The following is a 19,622-nucleotide window of genomic DNA, read 5'->3' on the forward strand; positions in this document are numbered from 1 at the left end:
TCTCGGGTCCCTCGCTGGTGCTCCTGCCGAGTGCCCACAAAGCACGCAGTTTGCCATGAGGGCACCCAAGCCGAGCCTCTGCTCTGTGTCTCCATTCAGACATGGAGCCAGGGCTCGGCCCCTCCCCCTCGCTCTCATTGGCTCACTGAATTTTAGTGACAGCAGCCGGAGCTAATGGAGGACAGAGGGAGAGTCCCGGACAGGCGAGGCTCTGGTACAACATCGCTGGATCGAGATGGGGCTCAGCTAAGTATTGGGGGGATTGAGGGGGGGGGGGGCTGCTGCATACAGAAGATTTTTTATCTTACTGTATAGAATGCATTAAGATAAAAACCTTCTGCCTTTAGAAAAACTTTAATTGAAGAAGCTGAAGTTAGATGCTGATGGGCTACCATGCACAAACGCACCAGATGTTGCACTCTCGAGTTTTAGTAAATTAACCCCATGAATATATTCGGCCTTCAACACTTCTGAGTGTGTCAGATGCCTGTGACGACCATCCTCCCCATCAGGTGACATGGTCCCAACCCCTGATGTTGTAGGGATTGGAGGATGGAAGCAAAGCTATTGGTGGGGGGACACACACATTCAATGTTCCCAGATGTTCTGAATGTCAAAGTCCCTTATGGGGGCTTCAGTGTTGTAATGGAGGGTGTATAGGGGAATCGGGGCTGCCAGAGAGGAGAAGAGAAGATCTCACCTTCGATCTGGATTTTTTTTTAACCCAACAAGCTCCAAATAAATCTTAAAATTTTATAACATTTTATTACCTATGGCATTTCATACTTGTAAAGGATATTAAAGTGTATATGTTGTCCTGAATGAACTGCTTAGGCCTCATGCACACGAGACGCAGTTAAACGCGCGTTCAGATGCAGTTGGACAGTTTTTTCAACTGCCCCTGAACTCATTCAATGTTATCCTATGTGTCCATGCACACAGTCTCGTTTTTTTCCGTTTTTATGCAGTTGCGTTTAATCTCGTTTTTCCAGAAGCAAAAAAATGCGTTCAGAAGCAAAAATGTCCACGTTTCAGACGCAAAACGCGGCTAAACGCGGCACCCGCGTTTAGCCGCGTTTGCGTTTATATGCGTTTTTAAAGGTGACCTTTTTTTTTACATTAAAAATCTCAAAAATGATTGCAAATGATGAAAAACCATTAGGAAAATATTTTAAACAATTGCAATTGCAAGTGGACAATCCACAACTTGTGGCAAGTGACATGGCAGGTGGCAAGTGATGTGGCAAGTGGACAATCCACAACTTGTGACAGGTGACGTGGCAAGTGATGTGGCAGGTGATGTGGCAAGTCACGTGGCAAGTGGAAATCCACAACTTGTGGCAGGTGATGTGGCTGGTGACGTGGCAAGTGGACAATCCACAACTTGTGGCAGGTGGCATGGCAAGTGATGTGGCAGGTGATGTGACAAGTGGACAATCCACATCTTGTGGCAAGTGACGTGGCAGCTGATGTGGCAAGTGACGTGGCAAGTGGACAATCCAAAACTTGTGGCAGGTGACGTGGCAAGTGACGTGGCAAGTGGACAATCCACAGCTTGTGGCAAGTGACATGGCAGGTGGCAAGTGATGTGGCAAGTGGACAATCCACAACTTGTGACAGGTGACGTGGCAAGTGATGTGGCAGGTGCTGTGGTAAGTGGAAATCCACAACTTGTGGCAGGTGATGTGGCTGGTGACGTGGCAAGTGGACAATCCACAACTTGTGGCAGGTGGCATGGCAGGTGACATGGAAAGTGGACAATCTACATCTTGTGGCAAGTGACGTGGCAGGTGATGTGGCAAGTGACGTGGCAAGTGGACAATCCACAACTTGTGGCAGGTGATGTGGCAAGTGACGTGGCAGGTGATGTGGACAATCCCCAACTTGTGGCAGGTGACGTGGCAAGTGACGTGGCAAGTGACGTGGCAAGTGGACAATCCACAACTTGTGGCAGGTGACGTGGCAGGTGACGTGGCAAGTGGACAATCCACAACTTGTGGCAGGTGACGTGGCAAGTGACGTGGCAGGTGATGTGGCAAGTGACGTGGCAAGTAGACAATCCACAACTTGTGGCAGGTGATGTGACTGGTGACGTGGCAAGTGGACAATCCACAGCTTGTGGCAGGTGGCATGGCAGATGACGTGGAAAGTGGACAATCCACATCTCGTGGCAAGTGATGTGGCAAGTGACGTGGCAAGTGGACAATCCACAACTTGTGGCAGGTGACGTGGCAGGTGATGTGGCAAGTGGACAATCCCCAACTTGTGGCAAGTGATGTGGCAAGTGGACAATCCAAAACTTGTGGCAGGTGACGTGGCAAGTGACGTGGCAGGTGATGTGGCAAGTCATGTGGCAAGTGGACAATCCACAACTTGTGGCAGGTGACGTGGCAGTTGGACAATCCACAACTTGTGGCAGGTGATGTGGCAAGTGACGTGGCAGGTGATGTGGCAAGTCACGTGGCAAGTGGACAATCCACAACTTGTGGCAGGTGATGTGGCTGGTGACGTGGCAAGTGGACAATCCACAGCTTGTGGCAGGTGGCATGGCAGATGACGTGGAGAGTGGACAATCCACATCTCGTGGCAAGTGACGTGGCAGGTGATGTGGCAAGTGACGTGGCAAGTGGGCAATCCACAACTTGTGGCAGGTGACGTGGCAGGTGATGTGGCAAGTGGACAATCCCCAACTTGTGGCAAGTGACGTGGCAAGTGACGTGGCAAGTGGACAATCCAAAACTTGTGGCAGGTGACGTGGCAAGTGACGTGGCAGGTGATGTGGCAAGTCACGTGGCAAGTGGACAATCCACAACTTGTGGCAAGTGACGTGGCAAGTGACGTGGCAAGTGATGTGGCAAGTGGACAATCCAAAACTTGTGGCAAGTGACGTGGCAGGTGATGTGGCAAGTCACGTGCCAAGTGAACAATCCACAACTTGTGGCAGGTTCCGTGGCAAGTGACACGCTAAATACAAGTACACTGCAGCTCTCACAGCTGCTGCTACTCACTCTGGTCTCACAAAATTGCTGAAATAGTTAATAATACAGTTTTTTTGAGCTGGGGAGGGTCTATGATGTTAGCTTAACTAAACGCTTCTCGACGCAAACGCGGTAAAACGCCGCTAAATCGCGGTAAAAATCGCGGCAAAACGCGTTTCTAAACGCCGGTTTCAACATGTGTCCAGCAGTGTTTGCATCTGCGTCTCGTGTGCATGAAGCCTTAGCCGCGTTTGTGTTTATATGCGTTTTTAAGGCTGGGTTCACACTGCTGCGGGGGGAGATCCGGATGTGATTCGCACCGCAAATCACATCCGATCTCCGTAGCGATGCGAGTACAGCCATACAGATAGTATGGCTGAATTCGCATCGGTCCCGCAGCAAACTCGCACGGGACCCTTTTTTTGGTCCGCAACAGAATCGGATCGCATGGGGGTTCACACCATGCGATCCGATTCCTGTGCGAGTCGGCAGATCGCACTGCGATATGCGGACGGATCTGGGGGTGTCATTAACATATCATTGACACTCCCAGCATAGGGCAGTGTGAACTGCCGGCGGGAGTAATGCGATGCGGGAAAACGCCGCGGATTCGCGGCATTCCCGCATCGCAGCGGTGTGAACCCGGCCTTAAGGTGACCTTTTTTTTACATTAAAAATCTCAAAAATTATTGCAAATGATGAAAAACCATTAGAAAAATATTTTAAACAATTGCAATTGCAAGTGGACAATCCACAACTTGTGGCAAGTGACATGGCAGGCTGCAAGTGACGTGGCAAGTGGACAATCCACAACTTGTGGCAAGTGACATGGCAGGTGGCAAGTGATGTGGCAAGTGGACAATCCACAACTTGTGGCAAGTGACGTGGCAAGTGACCTGGCAGGTGACGCGGCAAGTGACCTGGCAGGTGACGTGGCAAGTGGAAAATCAACAACTTGTGGCAGGTGACTGGCATGTGACGTGGCAAGTGGACAATCCATAACTTGTGGCACGTGACGTGGCAAGTGACGTGGCAAGTGGACAATCCACTTGTGGCAGGGGACGTGGCAAGTGACGTGGCAAGTGGACAATCCACTTGTGGCAGGTGATGTGGCAAGTGACGTGGCGAGTGGACAATCCACAACTTGTGGCAGGTGACGTGGCAAGTGGACAATCCACAACTTGTGGCAGGTGACGTGGCAAGTGACGTGGCAGGCGATGTGGCAAGTGACGTGGCAAGTAGACAATCCACAACTTGTGGCAGGTGATGTGACTGGTGACGTGGCAAGTGGACAATCCACAGCTTGTGGCAGGTGGCATGGCAGATGACGTGGAAAGTGGACAATCCACATCTCGTGGCAAGTGACGTGGCAGGTGATGTGGCAAGTGGACAATCCACAACTTGTGGCAGGTGACGTGGCAGGTGATGTGGCAAGTGGACAATCCCCAACTTGTGGCAGGTGACGTGGAAAATGGACAATCCACAACTTGTGGCAGGTGACGTGGCAAGTGACGTGGCAGGTGATGTGGCAAGTCACGTGGCAAGTGGACAATCCACAACTTGTGGCAGGTGATGTGGCTGGTGACGTGGCAAGTGGACAATCCACAGCTTGTGGCAGGTGGCATGGCAGATGACGTGGAAAGTGGACAATCCACATCTCGTGGCAAGTGACGTGGCAGGTGATGTGGCAAGTGACGTGGCAAGTGGACAATCCAAAACTTGTGGCAGGTGACGTGGCAAGTGACGTGGCAGGTGATGTGGCAAGTCACGTGGCAAGTGGACAATCCACAACTTGTGGCAGGTGACGTGGCAGTTGGACAATCCACAACTTGTGGCAGGTGATGTGGCAAGTGACGTGGCAGGTGATGTGGCAAGTCACGTGGCAAGTGGACAATCCACAACTTGTGGCAGGTGATGTGGCTGGTGACGTGGCAAGTGGACAATCCACAGCTTGTGGCAGGTGGCATGGCAGATGACGTGGAGAGTGGACAATCCACATCTCGTGGCAAGTGACGTGGCAGGTGATGTGGCAAGTGACGTGGCAAGTGGGCAATCCACAACTTGTGGCAGGTGACGTGGCAGGTGATGTGGCAAGTGGACAATCCCCAACTTGTGGCAAGTGACGTGGCAAGTGACGTGGCAAGTGGACAATCCAAAACTTGTGGCAGGTGACGTGGCAAGTGACGTGGCAGGTGATGTGGCAAGTCACGTGGCAAGTGGACAATCCACAACTTGTGGCAAGTGACGTGGCAAGTGACGTGGCAAGTGACGTGGCAAGTGGACAATCCAAAACTTGTGGCAAGTGACGTGGCAGGTGATGTGGCAAGTCACGTGCCAAGTGGACAATCCACAACTTGTGGCAGGTTCCGTGGCAAGTGACACGCTAAATACAAGTACACTGCAGCTCTCACAGCTGCTGCTACTCACTCTGGTCTCACAAAATTGCTGAAATAGTTAATAATACTGTTTTTTTGAGCTGGAGAGGGTCTATGATGTTAGCTTAACTAAACGCTTCGACGCAAACGCGGTAAAACGCCGCTAAATCGCGGTAAAAATCGCGGCAAAACGCGTTTCTAAACGCCGGTTTCAACATGTGTCCAGCAGCGTTTGCATCTGCGTCTCGTGTGCATGAAGCCTTAGCCGCGTTTGCGTTTATATGCGTTTTTAAGGCTGGGTTCACACTGCTGTGGAGGGAGATCCGGATGTGATTCGCACCGCAAATCACATCCGATCTCCGTAGCGATGCGAGTACAGCCATACAGATAGTATGGCTGAATTCGCATCGGTCCCGCAGCAAACTCGCACGGGACCCTTTTTTTGGTCCGCAACAGAATCGGATCGCATGGGGGTTCACACCATGCGATCCGATTCCTGTGCGAGTCGGCAGATCGCACTGCGATATGCGGACGGATCTGGGGGTGTCATTAACATATCATTGACACTCCCAGCATAGGGCAGTGTGAACTGCCGGCGGGAGTAATGCGATGCGGGAAAACGCCGCGGATTCGCGGCGTTCCCGCATCGCAGCGGTGTGAACCCGGCCTTAAGGTGACCTTTTTTTTACATTAAAAATCTCAAAAATGATTGCAAATGATGAAAAACCATTAGAAAAATATTTTAAACAATTGCAATTGCAAGTGGACAATCCACAACTTGTGCCAAGTGACATGGCAGGTGGCAAGTGACGTGGCAAGTGGACAATCCACAACTTGTGGCAAGTGACATGGCAGGTGGCAAGTGATGTGGCAAGTGGACAATCCACAACTTGTGGCAAGTGACGTGGCAAGTGACCTGGCAGGTGACGCGGCAAGTGACCTGGCAGGTGACGTGGCAAGTGGAAAATCAACAACTTGTGGCAGGTGACTGGCATGTGACGTGGCAAGTGGACAATCCATAACTTGTGGCACGTGACGTGGCAAGTGGACAATCCACTTGTGGCAGGGGACGTGGCAAGTGACGTGGCAAGTGGACAATCCACTTGTGGCAGGTGATGTGGCAAGTGACGTGGCGAGTGGACAATCCACAACTTGTGGCAGGTGACGTGGCAGTTGGACAATCCACAACTTGTGGCAGATGACGTGGCAAGTGACGTGGCAAGTGGACAATCCACAACTTGTGGCAGGTGCCGTGGCAAGTGACACGCTAAATACAAGTACACTGCAGCTCTCACAGCTGCTGCTACTCACTCTGGTCTCACAAAATTGCTGAAATAGTTAATAATACTGTTTTTTTGAGCTGGGGAGGGTCTATGATGTTAGCTTAACTAAACTCTAGACGCAAACGCGGTAAAACGCCGCTAAATCGCGGTAAAAATCGCGGCAAAACGCGCGTTTCTAAACGCCGGTTTCAACATGTGTCCAGCAGCGTTTGCATCTGCGTCTCGTGTGCATGAAGCCTTATATTTGTTTTCATTCCCATAGTTGGTTTACTTGTAGTTGTTTGCCTTGAAGTAATTTGATGATTTGAGTTCAAGGTCACCCAAGGGACACACAAAAGAAACTTAGATTTTGTTTTTTTTATCACACCACTGTCTGTTACACTCCGAATGCAAATTTGTAGCATGTGTTCCTTTATTCCTTCCTTTATTTTCACCTGGTGATCCAGCCAGTAAGTCTGTTTTTCAACAGAATAGGCTGCCCTGCAGATGTAGCAGTTACATGGATGAGACCATAGGTGTGCACAGACTACTGCATTAAGGGGGCAGTGATGGCGAACCTTGGCACCCCAGATGTTTTGGAACTACATTTCCCATGATGCTCAACTACACTGCACAAGCATAATGGGAAACTTAGTTCCAAAACATCTGGGGTGCCAAGGTTTGCCATCACTGCATTAGGGTGTGCACCCCAAAGCTCAAACACACATGAACGCCACCTGCTGTCATATTGGGGGATATGCATTGGCACCCCCAACCACCCACCTGGTGCCGCCCCTAGATAATGCTATTGCACATAGGGCATTTAGGGTGTGCCCAGGCACATCCGGCAGACCCTGTGCGCATGCCTATGGATGAGACAAACCACTTAGCACTGCCAGGGTTGCTTACAGTGATCAGCTTTCTTGTAGAACCTTAATCCCAACAGGAACAAAACTGCTGTCATTTCTTATAAAGTGTGAGCTGGAGTTTGACTTAAATTTCCTAGAATCTGCTAGTACATCTAACGCTGCGTACACACGCTTGGAAATTCGGCCAGCAAAAGACGAGGAGAGCTTTTGGCTGCAAAATGTGACTGTGTGTACGCTCCATCAGACTTTTTCTGGGCGAATTCCCGCCAGCAAAAGATTGAGGGCAGGTTCTCTATTTTTCGGTCGGAAAAAGTTCTGAGCAGAAATTCCGATCGTCTGTACAAATTTCAACGTGGAAAATTCTTACGCATGCTCGGAAGCATTGAACTTAATTTTCTCGGCTCGTCGTAGTGTTGTACATCACCGCATTCTTGATGGTCTTAAGTTCAGAGAACTTTTGTGTGACCGTGTGTATGCAAGGTAAGCTTGAGCGTAATTCAGTGGCAAAAAACTTGGATGGAAAATCCCATCGTGTGTACGGGACATAACACTCCCCCCCCCTAGATTGACAATGCTGCTGTCCAAAAGGTGTTCCCTGTATTCCTTCATCCAGAGTGGGGGGTGCTCTAATACAATAGGTGTGTTAATGGCCAGATCACAAGGTGAAAAAACGGGGGGGGGGGGGAGCCTAAAAAAAAAAAAATGAACGCAGCAACCACATCTATTGATTGGTAAGCTGCAATATATTACAGACAGTTTGTTACCGCTCTATTTCTCTTGGGGACTTTAGATTCAAATATGCGATTACTGGAGATGCAAAATCTGGTCAGGTGACATGTTTGGAGATTAAACCCAGTTCTTTTTCTGTTTTTTTTTTTTTTTTTTTTTTTTTAGCTGAAAGACCTGTATTGGCCGGCAAGCTGCGGTGATTCTCCTAATATCTTCATTAAAGGCACCATTACCCTTCCTAAAGCCGTCCACTTCAAATCCTCTGCGAAGGAAGCCTCTCTGGTGAGTATACAGTGAAGGGAGTCATTAGAAACTTGCCACGTTTAAGGATTTCCTTACTGCTGACATGCAGGATACGTGCTCGTGCAATTAAATCTATTTATCTGTGATCAGGTCAATTTAACACGGCTGGTTCTAGGAGCCCGAGCAGCACTACGATTACAACACGAGATAATAAGGAAGGAACGCAGAAGGAGAAGCTGCAATATTTCAGCAGCTTTATCTACCTGTAGGAGCTGCGATAGGCTCCATGTTCCCATCAATGGGGGACTATGGAATATAAAACGCAAATGTATTAGCCATGGTGGTCAGAAGACATGCGCGGTTTGTTTCCTTACAAATCTAAATTCAGACAAAAACCTTCGTTATTTGGACAGTCAGATGCATCCGAATCTTAAAAATCACAATTGAAACGAATCCGAATGAATTATAACAGATTCATACATGTTTATTTTATTAATTTGGATGATGCAATAGTTTGGGCCTTTTGTTAACCACTTAAGGACCGGAAGGATTTGCCCCCTTAATGACCAGGCTATTTTTTGCAATACGGCACTGCGTTACTTTAACTGACAATTTCTTTTAGTTATACTTTAACGAATTAATCCAAGACAGATGTTTTGGTCATGCCCACTCCTAGTGGGCATGTGGGTTAGATTGTGGCTTGGTTTAACCACTTTCAGACCGGACCAATTTGCTGGTCAAAGACCAGACCACTTTTTGCGATTTGGCGCTGCGTCGCTGCGTCGCTTTAACTGACAATTGCGCGGTCGTGCAACGTGGCTCCCAAACAAAATTGACGTCCTTTTTTTCCCACAAATAGAGCTTTCTTTTGGTGGTATTTGATCACCCCTGCGGTTTTTATTTTTTGCGCTATAAACAGAAATAGAGCGACAATTTCGAAAAAAACGCATTATTTTTTACTTTTTGTTATAATATATATCCCCCAAAAATATATAAAAAAACATTTTTTTCCCCTCAGTTTAGGCCGATATGTATTCTTCTACATATTTTTGGTAAAAAAAAATCGCAATAAGCGATTATTGATTGGTTTGCGCAAAAGTTATAGCATTTACAAAATAGGGATAGTTTTATAGCATTTTTATTAATAATTTTTTATTATTTTTCTTTACTAGTAATGGCGGCGATCAGCGATTTTTATTGTGACTGCGACATTGTGGGGGACCCATCGGACATTTTTGCCAAATTTTTGGGACCATTGTCATTTATACAGTAATCACTGCTATATAAATGCAGTGATTCCTGTGTAAATGACACTGGCAGTGAAGGGGTTAACCAGTGGGTGGCAGTGTAGGGGTTAAGTGTTCCTAGGGGCGTGTTACTAACTGTGGGGGGGTTGGGCTTTCATTTAGTGAACACTGATCTTTGCTCCTGATGGCAGGGCGGCAAATTTAAAGGGACGTACATGTACGCCCATTTGCCTGCCCGTGCCATTCTGTCGATGTACATCGTCGTGCGCTGGTCGGCAAGTGGTTAAAAAAAATAAAAATAAATTCTGAATCTAAAGAAATCTGAAACCCTTCTGATTGTAAAGCACTGCGCAAACTGTTGGTGTTATATAAATCCTGTATAATACAGTAGTACCTTGGATTACGAGCATAATTTGTTGCAGAAGCATGCTTGTAATCCAAAGCACTCCTATATCAAAGCGAGTTTCCCCATAGGAATCAATGGAAACTCAGATAATTTGTTCTAGTGTCAATGAAGTACCACATGTGGCTGAAGTTGGGGGAGGGGAGGGGTGCCAGAGAAACTCAGAAACGATCGGAGGACGCTCAGGAATTGCCTGCACCTAGAGCAGCGTTTCTCAACTCCAGTCCCCAAGGCACCCCAACAGGTCAGGTTTTCAGGATTTCCCTCAGATGAAACAGCTGTGGTAACCACTAAGGCAGTGAAACTGATCAAATCACCTGTGCACATTAATGGAAAGCCTGAAAACCTGACCTGTTGGGGTGCCTTGAGGACTGAAGTTGAGAAACACTGACCTAGAGTAATGTCATTATTTAACTTTGGTCAAAGCTGAGCAGTTGTCATCTACAGCACCCCTTACCCACATAGGCAGTTTTTTGGTAAAAGGTGAATGGTGCCTTTAAAAGGGAAAGGGCTCTTGGGGAGGTGTAGTTCTAGAGGGCAGTTCCCACATCACCTCTATAGGAACTGGCCTCCCAGCACTTGCCCCTGTGGGAATTTTACTAACACCCCTTACCTGCATGGGCAGTCTTTTGGTAAAGCTGAACTATGCCTTTAAATTGTGTGTGGGCAGGCTGTTGGGAGTCAAGAGTCAAGGCACAGGCTTTTTATTGGGGGGGGGGGGGGGGGCAGATATAGGCAAGTTATGCAATTTAGTAGACAGGGCTGACAACGCTGCTAGGCATTTCATTGCAAAAAGGCACTGTGTTGACAGCCCAGAAAGGAATTAATTGTATTTCTTGCTAATCAACCGGTATTCTTCTGTACTTGCAACCCTAGGGATGCAACATAGGCAAATGTGCATGCATTGCAGATATGTACAGAATTTTTCTTCTATGACATACAGTTTAATTGGGCTAAATGAAAATAAACAGCCAGGAGTCCACACTAGCCAACTACATATAGCAAATTCCACAGCTGCCAGACAGGGCTTACCACCAAATTGGTTTAGCCAACAATACATTTTTTTCTTTGCATGAATTTACTATCTTTCTTTGCAGGAGATGGAGTTCATGGAGACATTTGTGTTCGCCATTAAGTTACAAACCCTACAGAAAGTGAGGCTGGTCTTCAAGGTCCTCAGCCTAACGCCACGAAAGAGAACAATCAGCAAGTGTTCGATATCACTGCGGGACCTCAGTGAGAGAGAGACTGACCACTGGCTGGATGTTGTCCCTTCTTCCAAAGTGTCGGTGAGCAAAACTTCGACATCGCCAGTCTAGGCTGGGTCACCATACGGTTATCTCCAATGACTTTCTGAAACATCAGTTTGAAGGTTTTATAAAAGTTTGGGGAAGTTGGCGTGAAAACAGAAATGGTTTTATTTAGCAAACTTTCTATGAAATATTTCCACCGTGACTGATAGAGGCATATATAAAGTGATCCTCACAAACAGGCCTGTTCAATGAACAGAACACACAATGATGGTTATTACAAGGACTGAGATCTGCTTTAGGCAGAACACCTTTTCTCCTGGCAGCTTAAAGTGGAGTTCCACCCCAAAAAAGAAAAACAATATATTAATGTGCTTAAAAAAAAAAAAAAAAAACATTTGGAGAAATGTATTTTTTTACTCACCTCTAAATGCCTGTTGCTAGGGGGTCCCTCATAGTCTGCCTCCTTCGGCGCCTGGGCTCCTGGCGTCACTTCCCTCAGTGCAGGAAGGGAGATCGCCTCTCCCCCCTCCCTCTAGGCCAGGGACATGCAATTAGCGGAGCTCCACCTGTTGCTAAACTACCATCATGCCTCTGCCTCTAGCCGTCATGCTTGTGGCTCTAAGAGTCTTGCTATGCCTCATGGGAATTGTAGTTCTGTAACATCTGGAGGTCCGCTAATTGCATATGCCTGCTCTAGGCGATCATCTGGGACACGTGACAGGTCCCAGTTGATTGCTTGGCCAGTCACGGCTCGCGCATGTGCCGTGGATGCCCGGCTATGAAGCCGGGCACCCACAGTTAAAATGCCGGCGACGGGGAGAGTAGTGGGGCTTCAATCCCCCGCATTGCTGGACCCTGGGACAGACAAATGTCCGATTATTAAAAGTCAGCAGCAGCAGTATTTGTAACTGCTGACTTTTAAATACATTTTTTTTTTTTTTGTGGAAACTCCGCTTTAAACTGGTAGTAAAGTCTCTTTTTTTCGTTTATAAATATTTTACAAACATGTCATTCATACTCTGTGTAGCGGTTTAGCACAGATCAGCCTATATCCTTCTCGGGTCCCTGACTCCAGCCGAGTGCCCCCACAGCAAGCAGCTTGCTAAGGGGGCACCCAAGCTGAGCCACTGCTCTGTGTCACCTTTAAGATATGGAGCCGTGGCTCGGCGCCACCCCCTCTATCCTCATTGGCTCACTGACTTTGATTGACAGCAGCGGAAGCCAATGGTGCCCCACTACTGTCTCAGCCAATGAGAAGGGAAGAGTCTAGACACTGGGCACTGATGAGGCTGCATGGATAAGGCAGCACTGATATGCTGCTTTGATGGGCACTAGTAAGGCTACTCTGATGCATACCTCCCAACATTTTAAGATGGGAATGAGGGACACCTACTAGCAAACATATATAGGCATAGGACACGCCCCCTGCCACAGCCTCTTAAAGCGGAGGTCCACCCTAAAATGGACCTCCGCTCATCTGATCCCTCCCCCCCTCCGGCGCCACAATCGGCACCTTTCAGGGGGGAGGGGGGTGCAGTTACCTGGATAATCCAGGTAACTGCACCCACTTCCGGGCTAGCTGTCTGCGGAACGAGCGTAGGTTACGCCCCCGTTCCGCAATGCCCCGCCCCCTTCAGCAAGTGCCCCGCTGCCTGCTGGGAAACACACAGCTCCCAGAGGCAGCGGGGATCGTCCGGATTGCGCCGCGCGGCTCGCGCATGCGCAGTAGGGAACCGGGAAATGAAGCCGAAAGGCTCCATTTCCTGATTCCCATACCCAAGATGGCGGCGGGACCCGGCAGCCGAGCGAGCGATCGGCTTCGGGTGCCGACATCGCGGGCGCGCTGGACAGGTAAGTGTCACTATTTAAAAGTCAGCAGCTGCAGTATTTGTAGCTGCTGGCTTTTAAAAAAAAAAAAAAAAAACGCGGAGTCCCGGCGGACTCCCGCTTTAAAGGAGAATTAACCAAAAAAAAAAAAAGTTTATTAAATCATCAAGGGCTTTTTTTTACCACTACTATTCCTTTATATTGGCTTTTAAATGCAGCAATTTAAAATTTTTATGAAAGGTTTAACACTGGGAAACACTTTTTGAAAGATAAAAAGTGCATTTTAAATACAACTATATAGTTCAGACCAAAATTAGGGACAAATAGGGAGGAAAGAGGGACAGAGGGACATTGCTCCAAGTCAGGGACAGTTGGGAGCTATGCTGATGGGCACTGATAGACACCGATATATTTCATGTTAATACTGTTAAACAGGGGCGTAACTATAGGGGGTGCAGCAGTCGCGACCGCAACTGGGCCCTGTGCTGCAGGGGGCCCATGCAGCCCCCTCTACATATGGCCGGCAGCAGCATAGGCAGCTAGGGGTACCAGTGCACCATGCACACAGGTGGTGGAGGTGGAGGGTGACTAGCAGAGCTCCATGCTCAACTATCGCACTGGCTGCTCTTTAGTTATGCATTCCCCACATGACCTGTGTCCTCGGCCGGCTCCTCAGAGTACCCCTCTCCTGCTCCATGCATTGCCGCTTAGTCCGATGTCTGTTCTCCCCAGCCAGAGTCCTGCCCCCCCCCCCCCCGAGTCCGGCCCACACTGCACTGCATAATTCTCCCAGGTAAACAAACTTTAAGCACACAGATGCAGTGCAGCCCTATGAGAGCTCCCCGGAGGACACTGCAGGCTTGTCTGCCAGGCCCCCTCCTCCCCCGTCATACACAGATGGTGAAAGGTATTTCTGGGAGATATGCTGATCGCCCGTCCAGCACACTGGATGGAGCCCAGGCCAACATGGATGAGTGCGCGGCCTGCAGCTTGGTCATGGTGAGTGAGAGGACCCCATCCCCCACACACCATTACATACCCCCTCCATCTCCCCCTGGGGACAGGGGCCCCTTCTCATGTGGGGGCAGTAACTTCATCTGCCCTGGAGAAAAGCACCTCATCTGTTCTGGGGACGGGCACCTAAAAATAAAATAAATTAAAAAAAACTACTGATGCCAGTGGTGGAACTACAGGGCTCACAAAGGTTATACCTGTGACCACGCCCTGGAGTTCCACCACCGGACTCGGAGGGAAGGGCCCTGGCTAGGGTTCAGGGGGGCCCTTCATGGTTTCTTGCATCAGGGCCCTGGAGGTTCTAGTTACGCCACTGCTGTTAAAGAAGTTAATATTTATTTGTAAAATAATTCTGCATAAAACATTTAACAGTGTAATTTCATTCGATAATTTACAAGGCATGTTTAAGGGTGGGGCAACTGGTGGCGGGTAACTCTTAAGGCCTGGCTAGTAGCTCAGGGAATTTTAAATTTTGAGCCCTGGGCTAGATGATGCTGTGGGTCCTCCTGGCAGCAAATATGGCGTGACTTGCCACAGCTTCCAATGCCCATAGTGAGAAGGCCACAGTGAGCAGTGAAATCAGAGTAAGGTTCCTTTCACACTGTCATGACTTTAAAAGTCGCTCAATTTTGCGGCCGCAATTTCAGGGAATGCCTGCGTAAACTTGAGGTCTATGGACCTCAACTTGCATGAAAGTCGGACCAAAGTAGTACATGGACTACTTTGAAGTCGGCACGACTTGAAGTCGCACATATATGAATGGTTATCATTGGAAACGCATGGGGAACGACTGGTCATGCGACTTGGCAGTCCCAAGTTGAAGGACAAGTCGCCAAAGCCATTTCAGTCCAGGAGAGGAACCAGTACATCTGTGCAGTATTGAAGGCAAGGCTGGAGGTCAGATTTAAAAAAACATTGCCCATTATTGCTAGTTTAGTTTACGGTAAGGACCGGATGACTTTCACTAGAATGCGTCTCAACGTTTTCCTGAAAGCCTAGCTGATGCATTCCTGAAACATATGCCCTTCTATAAACATCTGTGAAGGATCCGTATTTATCCTCTCTGGTGTGATATACCCGGAACATATTACTACTCTCAGCCTCTCTGGTGTGACGTCAGTAGAAGACATTCCATCTTTCAAAAAGGAGGAATCTTTGAAGTTTCGGGGCTGAGTGTACACAGTTTTATTCTCAGGGTCTATGTGAAGTTCCAGACGTGGCAGGTGTTTGCACAACTCTGCGTCTTTTATGGTACTCCAGGGAACACGCAGTTCCATGCAGGAACTTTACAATAACATAACTCTGAGCTAATGGATAAATAATTGTTTGCTCTTTTTTATTGTTCTCTGTGACCTTTCATAGACACTCGCCTTATCTCCTGCACTTAGTAAATGTAAACAAAGTAGCTGTGGAGCCAATCCTGGGGCTACAATTCCAAAACCATAACGTATGTTTGGCGAGGACACATTGGAAACATTTTGTTACATTTGCCTGTATGAAAATTTTTGCCTGATCCTTGCCCATATACAGTATTGCTGCCCCCTATACATACTGCATATAGAATAATCTAAACACAGCGGATAATATGTATCATTTACTTACAATACACTACTATGTAATACATTTTCATACTTAAAGGGATTGTAAATGGATAATTATTTTTTTTTTTTTTAAATAACAAACATGTTATACTTACCTCCACTGTGCAGCTCGTTTTGCACAGTGGCCCCGAACCTGCTCTTCTGTGGTCCCTCGACAGCTGTCTCGCCCCCCCCCCCCCCCCCCAAGTACTCACGTTCGTGTGAGCTCCCTCGCATGGTGAGAAGTGCTTGTGGGCGCGCTCCCGTGATACAGCCGGCGGCTATAGCCCCGCCCCCGCGTCACCCCTTTGTGATTGTAAGGGTTTTTTTGTTTTGTTTTTTAAATTAACAGGTCATACTTACCTCCACTGTGCAGCTCGTTTTGCACAGAGTGGCCCCGAACCTCCTCTTCTGGGGTCCACACTTTCCGAATCCAGCATTTGGCATCCATAGCCGCTGAATGCTGGACTCTGCCCTGCCCGCTGGTGCCCACGTCATTGAATTTGATTAACAGCAGCGGGAGCCAATGGCTGCGCTGCTATCAATCTATCCAATCAGGACCCGAGAACTCCGGCAGCGCATCCCCGTTGGGGCAAGTTCTAGGGCTCGGTTAAGGAAAACAGGGCAGCGGTCACTGCCAGGCGTTTTTTCACTGCATTAAGGTGAAAAAACACAAAAGGTTTACAACTCCTTTAAGCTCCATTCACATTCGTGTGTCTCCAAAGTCACATGGCTTAAAGTGTGACTTAGGAGCATGACTTTTGGTGCGATTTTTATCCAGCTTTACATTCTATGGACCAAAGTCGCACCAAAGTTGCTGCGACTTTATGAATGAATGAATGAATGAAATACTTATATAGCGCACAATGCGAACTGAATCGCCTCTAGGCGCTGTGGCGAGCTTTGATCATCTGCTAAAAGAGGAAGGTCTTGAGTTTTTTCCTAAAAGCCAGGTGATTTTCTTCCAGGCGGATGTTTATTGGTAGAGCATTCCATAGCCGAGGCCCTTGGACAGCGAATCTCCGATCCCCCTTGGATTTATACCGGGCTTTGGGCACGAGGAGGAGGTTTTTGTTGGCTGATCGAAGACTGCGGTTTGGTGTGTAATGATTTATTTTCTCCATTAGGTATTGCGGAGCTTCTCTATGCACGCATTTGTGGGTGAGGCAAAGGGTCTTGAACGTGATCCGATTTTTTACGGTTAGCCAATGTAAGCTCCTCAGTGAAGGAGAAATGGATTCCCAGGGTTTTTTTCCTGTTATCAGCCTTGCCGCCGTGTTTTGGATCAGTTGTAATCGCGCAAGTTGATATTGTGGTAATCCTATGTAAAGCGAGTTTGCGTAGTCCAGTCGTGAATTAATGATTGTTCCAACTACCACTGCTTTGTCATTCTTTGGGATAAAAGGGATGAGTCTGCGAAGCATGCGCAGCAGATGGTGAGATCGACTGACTACTGCTCCTATTTGCGCATCCATTGACATTTGTGCGTCTAAAATAACCCCGAGACTCTTGGCTTTGGTCTTTGGGGAGATAGTCTGCCCAAAGACGGTTGGTGGAGACCAGGAGGTTTTGGTTGCGGGCTTATGATTTGGGTGTAAGATAAGAAGCTCTGTCTTTGATTGGTTCAGCTGGAGGGAGTTGGTGGTCATCCAGTCCTCTATTGATTTGAGGCAGTTTTCAAGTTGTTGTTGGTGATCTTTTTTTCCATTGATCCGGAAATAAAGTTGCGTGTCGTCAGCGTAAGAGTGGAAGCAGAGATCTGAGCATCTGATGATTTGAAGGAGTGGGCGAATGTAAATGTTGAAGAGAACGGGTGACAACGGAGAGCCTTGAGGGACTCCGCAGGTGACTGCCCGAGTTTCGGAGAGGAATTTTCCTAGTTTCACTGTCTGTGACCGATTTCCTAGGAAGGACGCGAACCAATGGAGATCTATGTCTTGGACTCCGGCTACTTCTGTGAGGCGGACGAGTAGAGTATTGTGATCTACTGTATCAAACGCTGCACTTAGGTCTAGCAGTACGAGGAGACACGGCTCTCCGTCATCTGCCGCTTCGAGGGCGTCATCCCAAATCTTGAGGAGAGCTGTTTCTGTTCCATGACCCGGGCGGAAGCCTGATTGCAGCGGGTCCAGGAGTTTGTGAGCCACACCAATTTGAATAGGTGTGGTTAAAAAGAATTGTGTGCAAACTTTACATGCAACTTTGATGTCCAAAGTCACACGCCGTAAATCGGACAAGTCTGAATGGAGCCTTAGGCTCCGTTCACACAGGGGGCGACGCGAGGCGACACGACTTGCCGTGCCGCGACCTGACAAGTCGCCCCCGTTCTGTACTACGGAACCGTTCTAAGAGGAGCGACTCGAGTCGCTCCGACTTAGAAAAAAGGTTCCTGTACTACTTTTGGGCGACCTCGGGCGACTTGCATTGACTTCTATACAGAAGTCATTTGCAAGTCGCCGCTGAGGTCGCGGCAGGTCGCGGCGAGGCAAGTCGTGTCGCCTCGCATCGCCCCCTGTGTGAACCGAGCCTTAAGGTGGTTGTAAACCTTTACATATACCCAGTGAAGTGAGTGGCCTCGGGTGAAACCCAGAGATGAAACAGATCCTTCTATATAATTTGTAGTGGTTTATCTGCAGCCTTCTCTTCTCTAAATCAGTTCCAAATGCAGAATTTACAAAGCTTGCTATTCCTAAATTGCTACTGCTTCTCTGCATACAAGATAGGCAACCTTAGCAGTACAGCTATGGTGAAACTACAAATCCCATCATGCCTCTATTTCTGGGGGTCATGCTTGTAGTTGTCAGTCTTGCAATGTCTTATGGAAATTAAGATGGACAGGTCTACCATAGCTGAGCACCAACAATGCAATGTAACCTTGCCTTTCCGTTTTGAATGGTGCTCTCAGACAATACAATGTATTTGGGGGTTGGGTGAAGACTTAAAAAAGCTAGACAGGTGACAGAAAGCTCCTAGTTTGTATATTAATTGCACTTTTATTGCAGTGAAGAATTGTCCTCATTTGATTCCCTGTCTGGTTTGTTCTCTTCACAGTCTTGCCAAGCGGAGCTCCAGATTGGGACATGTTTCCAGGCCATAAACAATCGCATCCAGCTCCAAATTCTCAAAGCTCAGCACCTGCCCAGCTCACTAACACCGCTGTCTATAAGTACGTATGTCTTATACATCCTCTATCTTCTCCAAACTCTACCCTTTTAGTAATGAGAACAGTATCATTAGCAGTGATCAGCCTGGATTCATGAAGAATTGTTCTTGCCAAACCAACTTACTAACCTTCTATGAGGAGGTGAGTTGCCATCTAGATAAAGGAAGGCCCGTAGACATGGTGTATCTGGATTTAGCAAAAACATTTGACACAGTTCCCCATAAATGTTTACTGTACAAAAAAAAGGTCCGTCGGCATGGACCATAGGGTGAGTACATGGATTGAAAACTGGCTACAAGGGTGAGTTCAGAGGGTGGTGATAAATGGGGAGTACTCGAATGGTCAGGTGTGGGCAGTGGGGTCCCCCAGGGTTCTGTGCTGGGACCAATCCTATTTAATTTGTTCATAAATGACCTGGAGGATGAGATAAACAGCTCAATCTCAGTATTTGTGGACAATACTAAGCTAAGCAGGGCAATAACTTCTCTGCAGGATGTGGAAACCTTGCGAAAAGATTTGAACAAATGAATGGGGTGGGCAACTACATGGCAAATGAGGTTCAATGTAGAAAAATGTAAAATAATGCATTTGGGTGGCAAAAATTTGAATGCAATCTATACACTGGGGGGAGAATCTCTGGGGAAATCTAGGATGGAAAAATGACCTGGGGGTTTTGGTA

The 19,622-nt window shown here is 47.9% G+C and overlaps 1 protein-coding gene across 3 annotated transcripts in view; it reads left to right on the plus strand.

Annotated features, from left to right (window-relative positions):
• The window catches only part of TC2N (tandem C2 domains, nuclear), a 141,270-nt gene that overhangs the window by 105,105 nt on the left and 16,543 nt on the right, over positions 1-19,622 (plus strand). For all 3 annotated transcript variants that reach the window (XM_077466755.1, XM_077466754.1, XM_077466756.1), the window contains 3 exons: positions 8,379-8,495; positions 11,204-11,395; positions 18,832-18,946. In XM_077466755.1, the coding sequence (XP_077322881.1) occupies positions 8,379-8,495; positions 11,204-11,395; positions 18,832-18,946 (424 nt within the window). The remainder of the gene's footprint in view (positions 1-8,378; positions 8,496-11,203; positions 11,396-18,831; positions 18,947-19,622) is intronic.

The sequence above is a fragment of the Lithobates pipiens genome, unplaced genomic scaffold (genome assembly GCF_037356315.1).
Source record: "Lithobates pipiens isolate NorthernLeopardFrog02 unplaced genomic scaffold, aLitPip1_a1.2 Scaffold_37, whole genome shotgun sequence".
In the NCBI taxonomy this organism is placed as follows: Eukaryota; Metazoa; Chordata; class Amphibia; order Anura; family Ranidae; genus Lithobates; species Lithobates pipiens.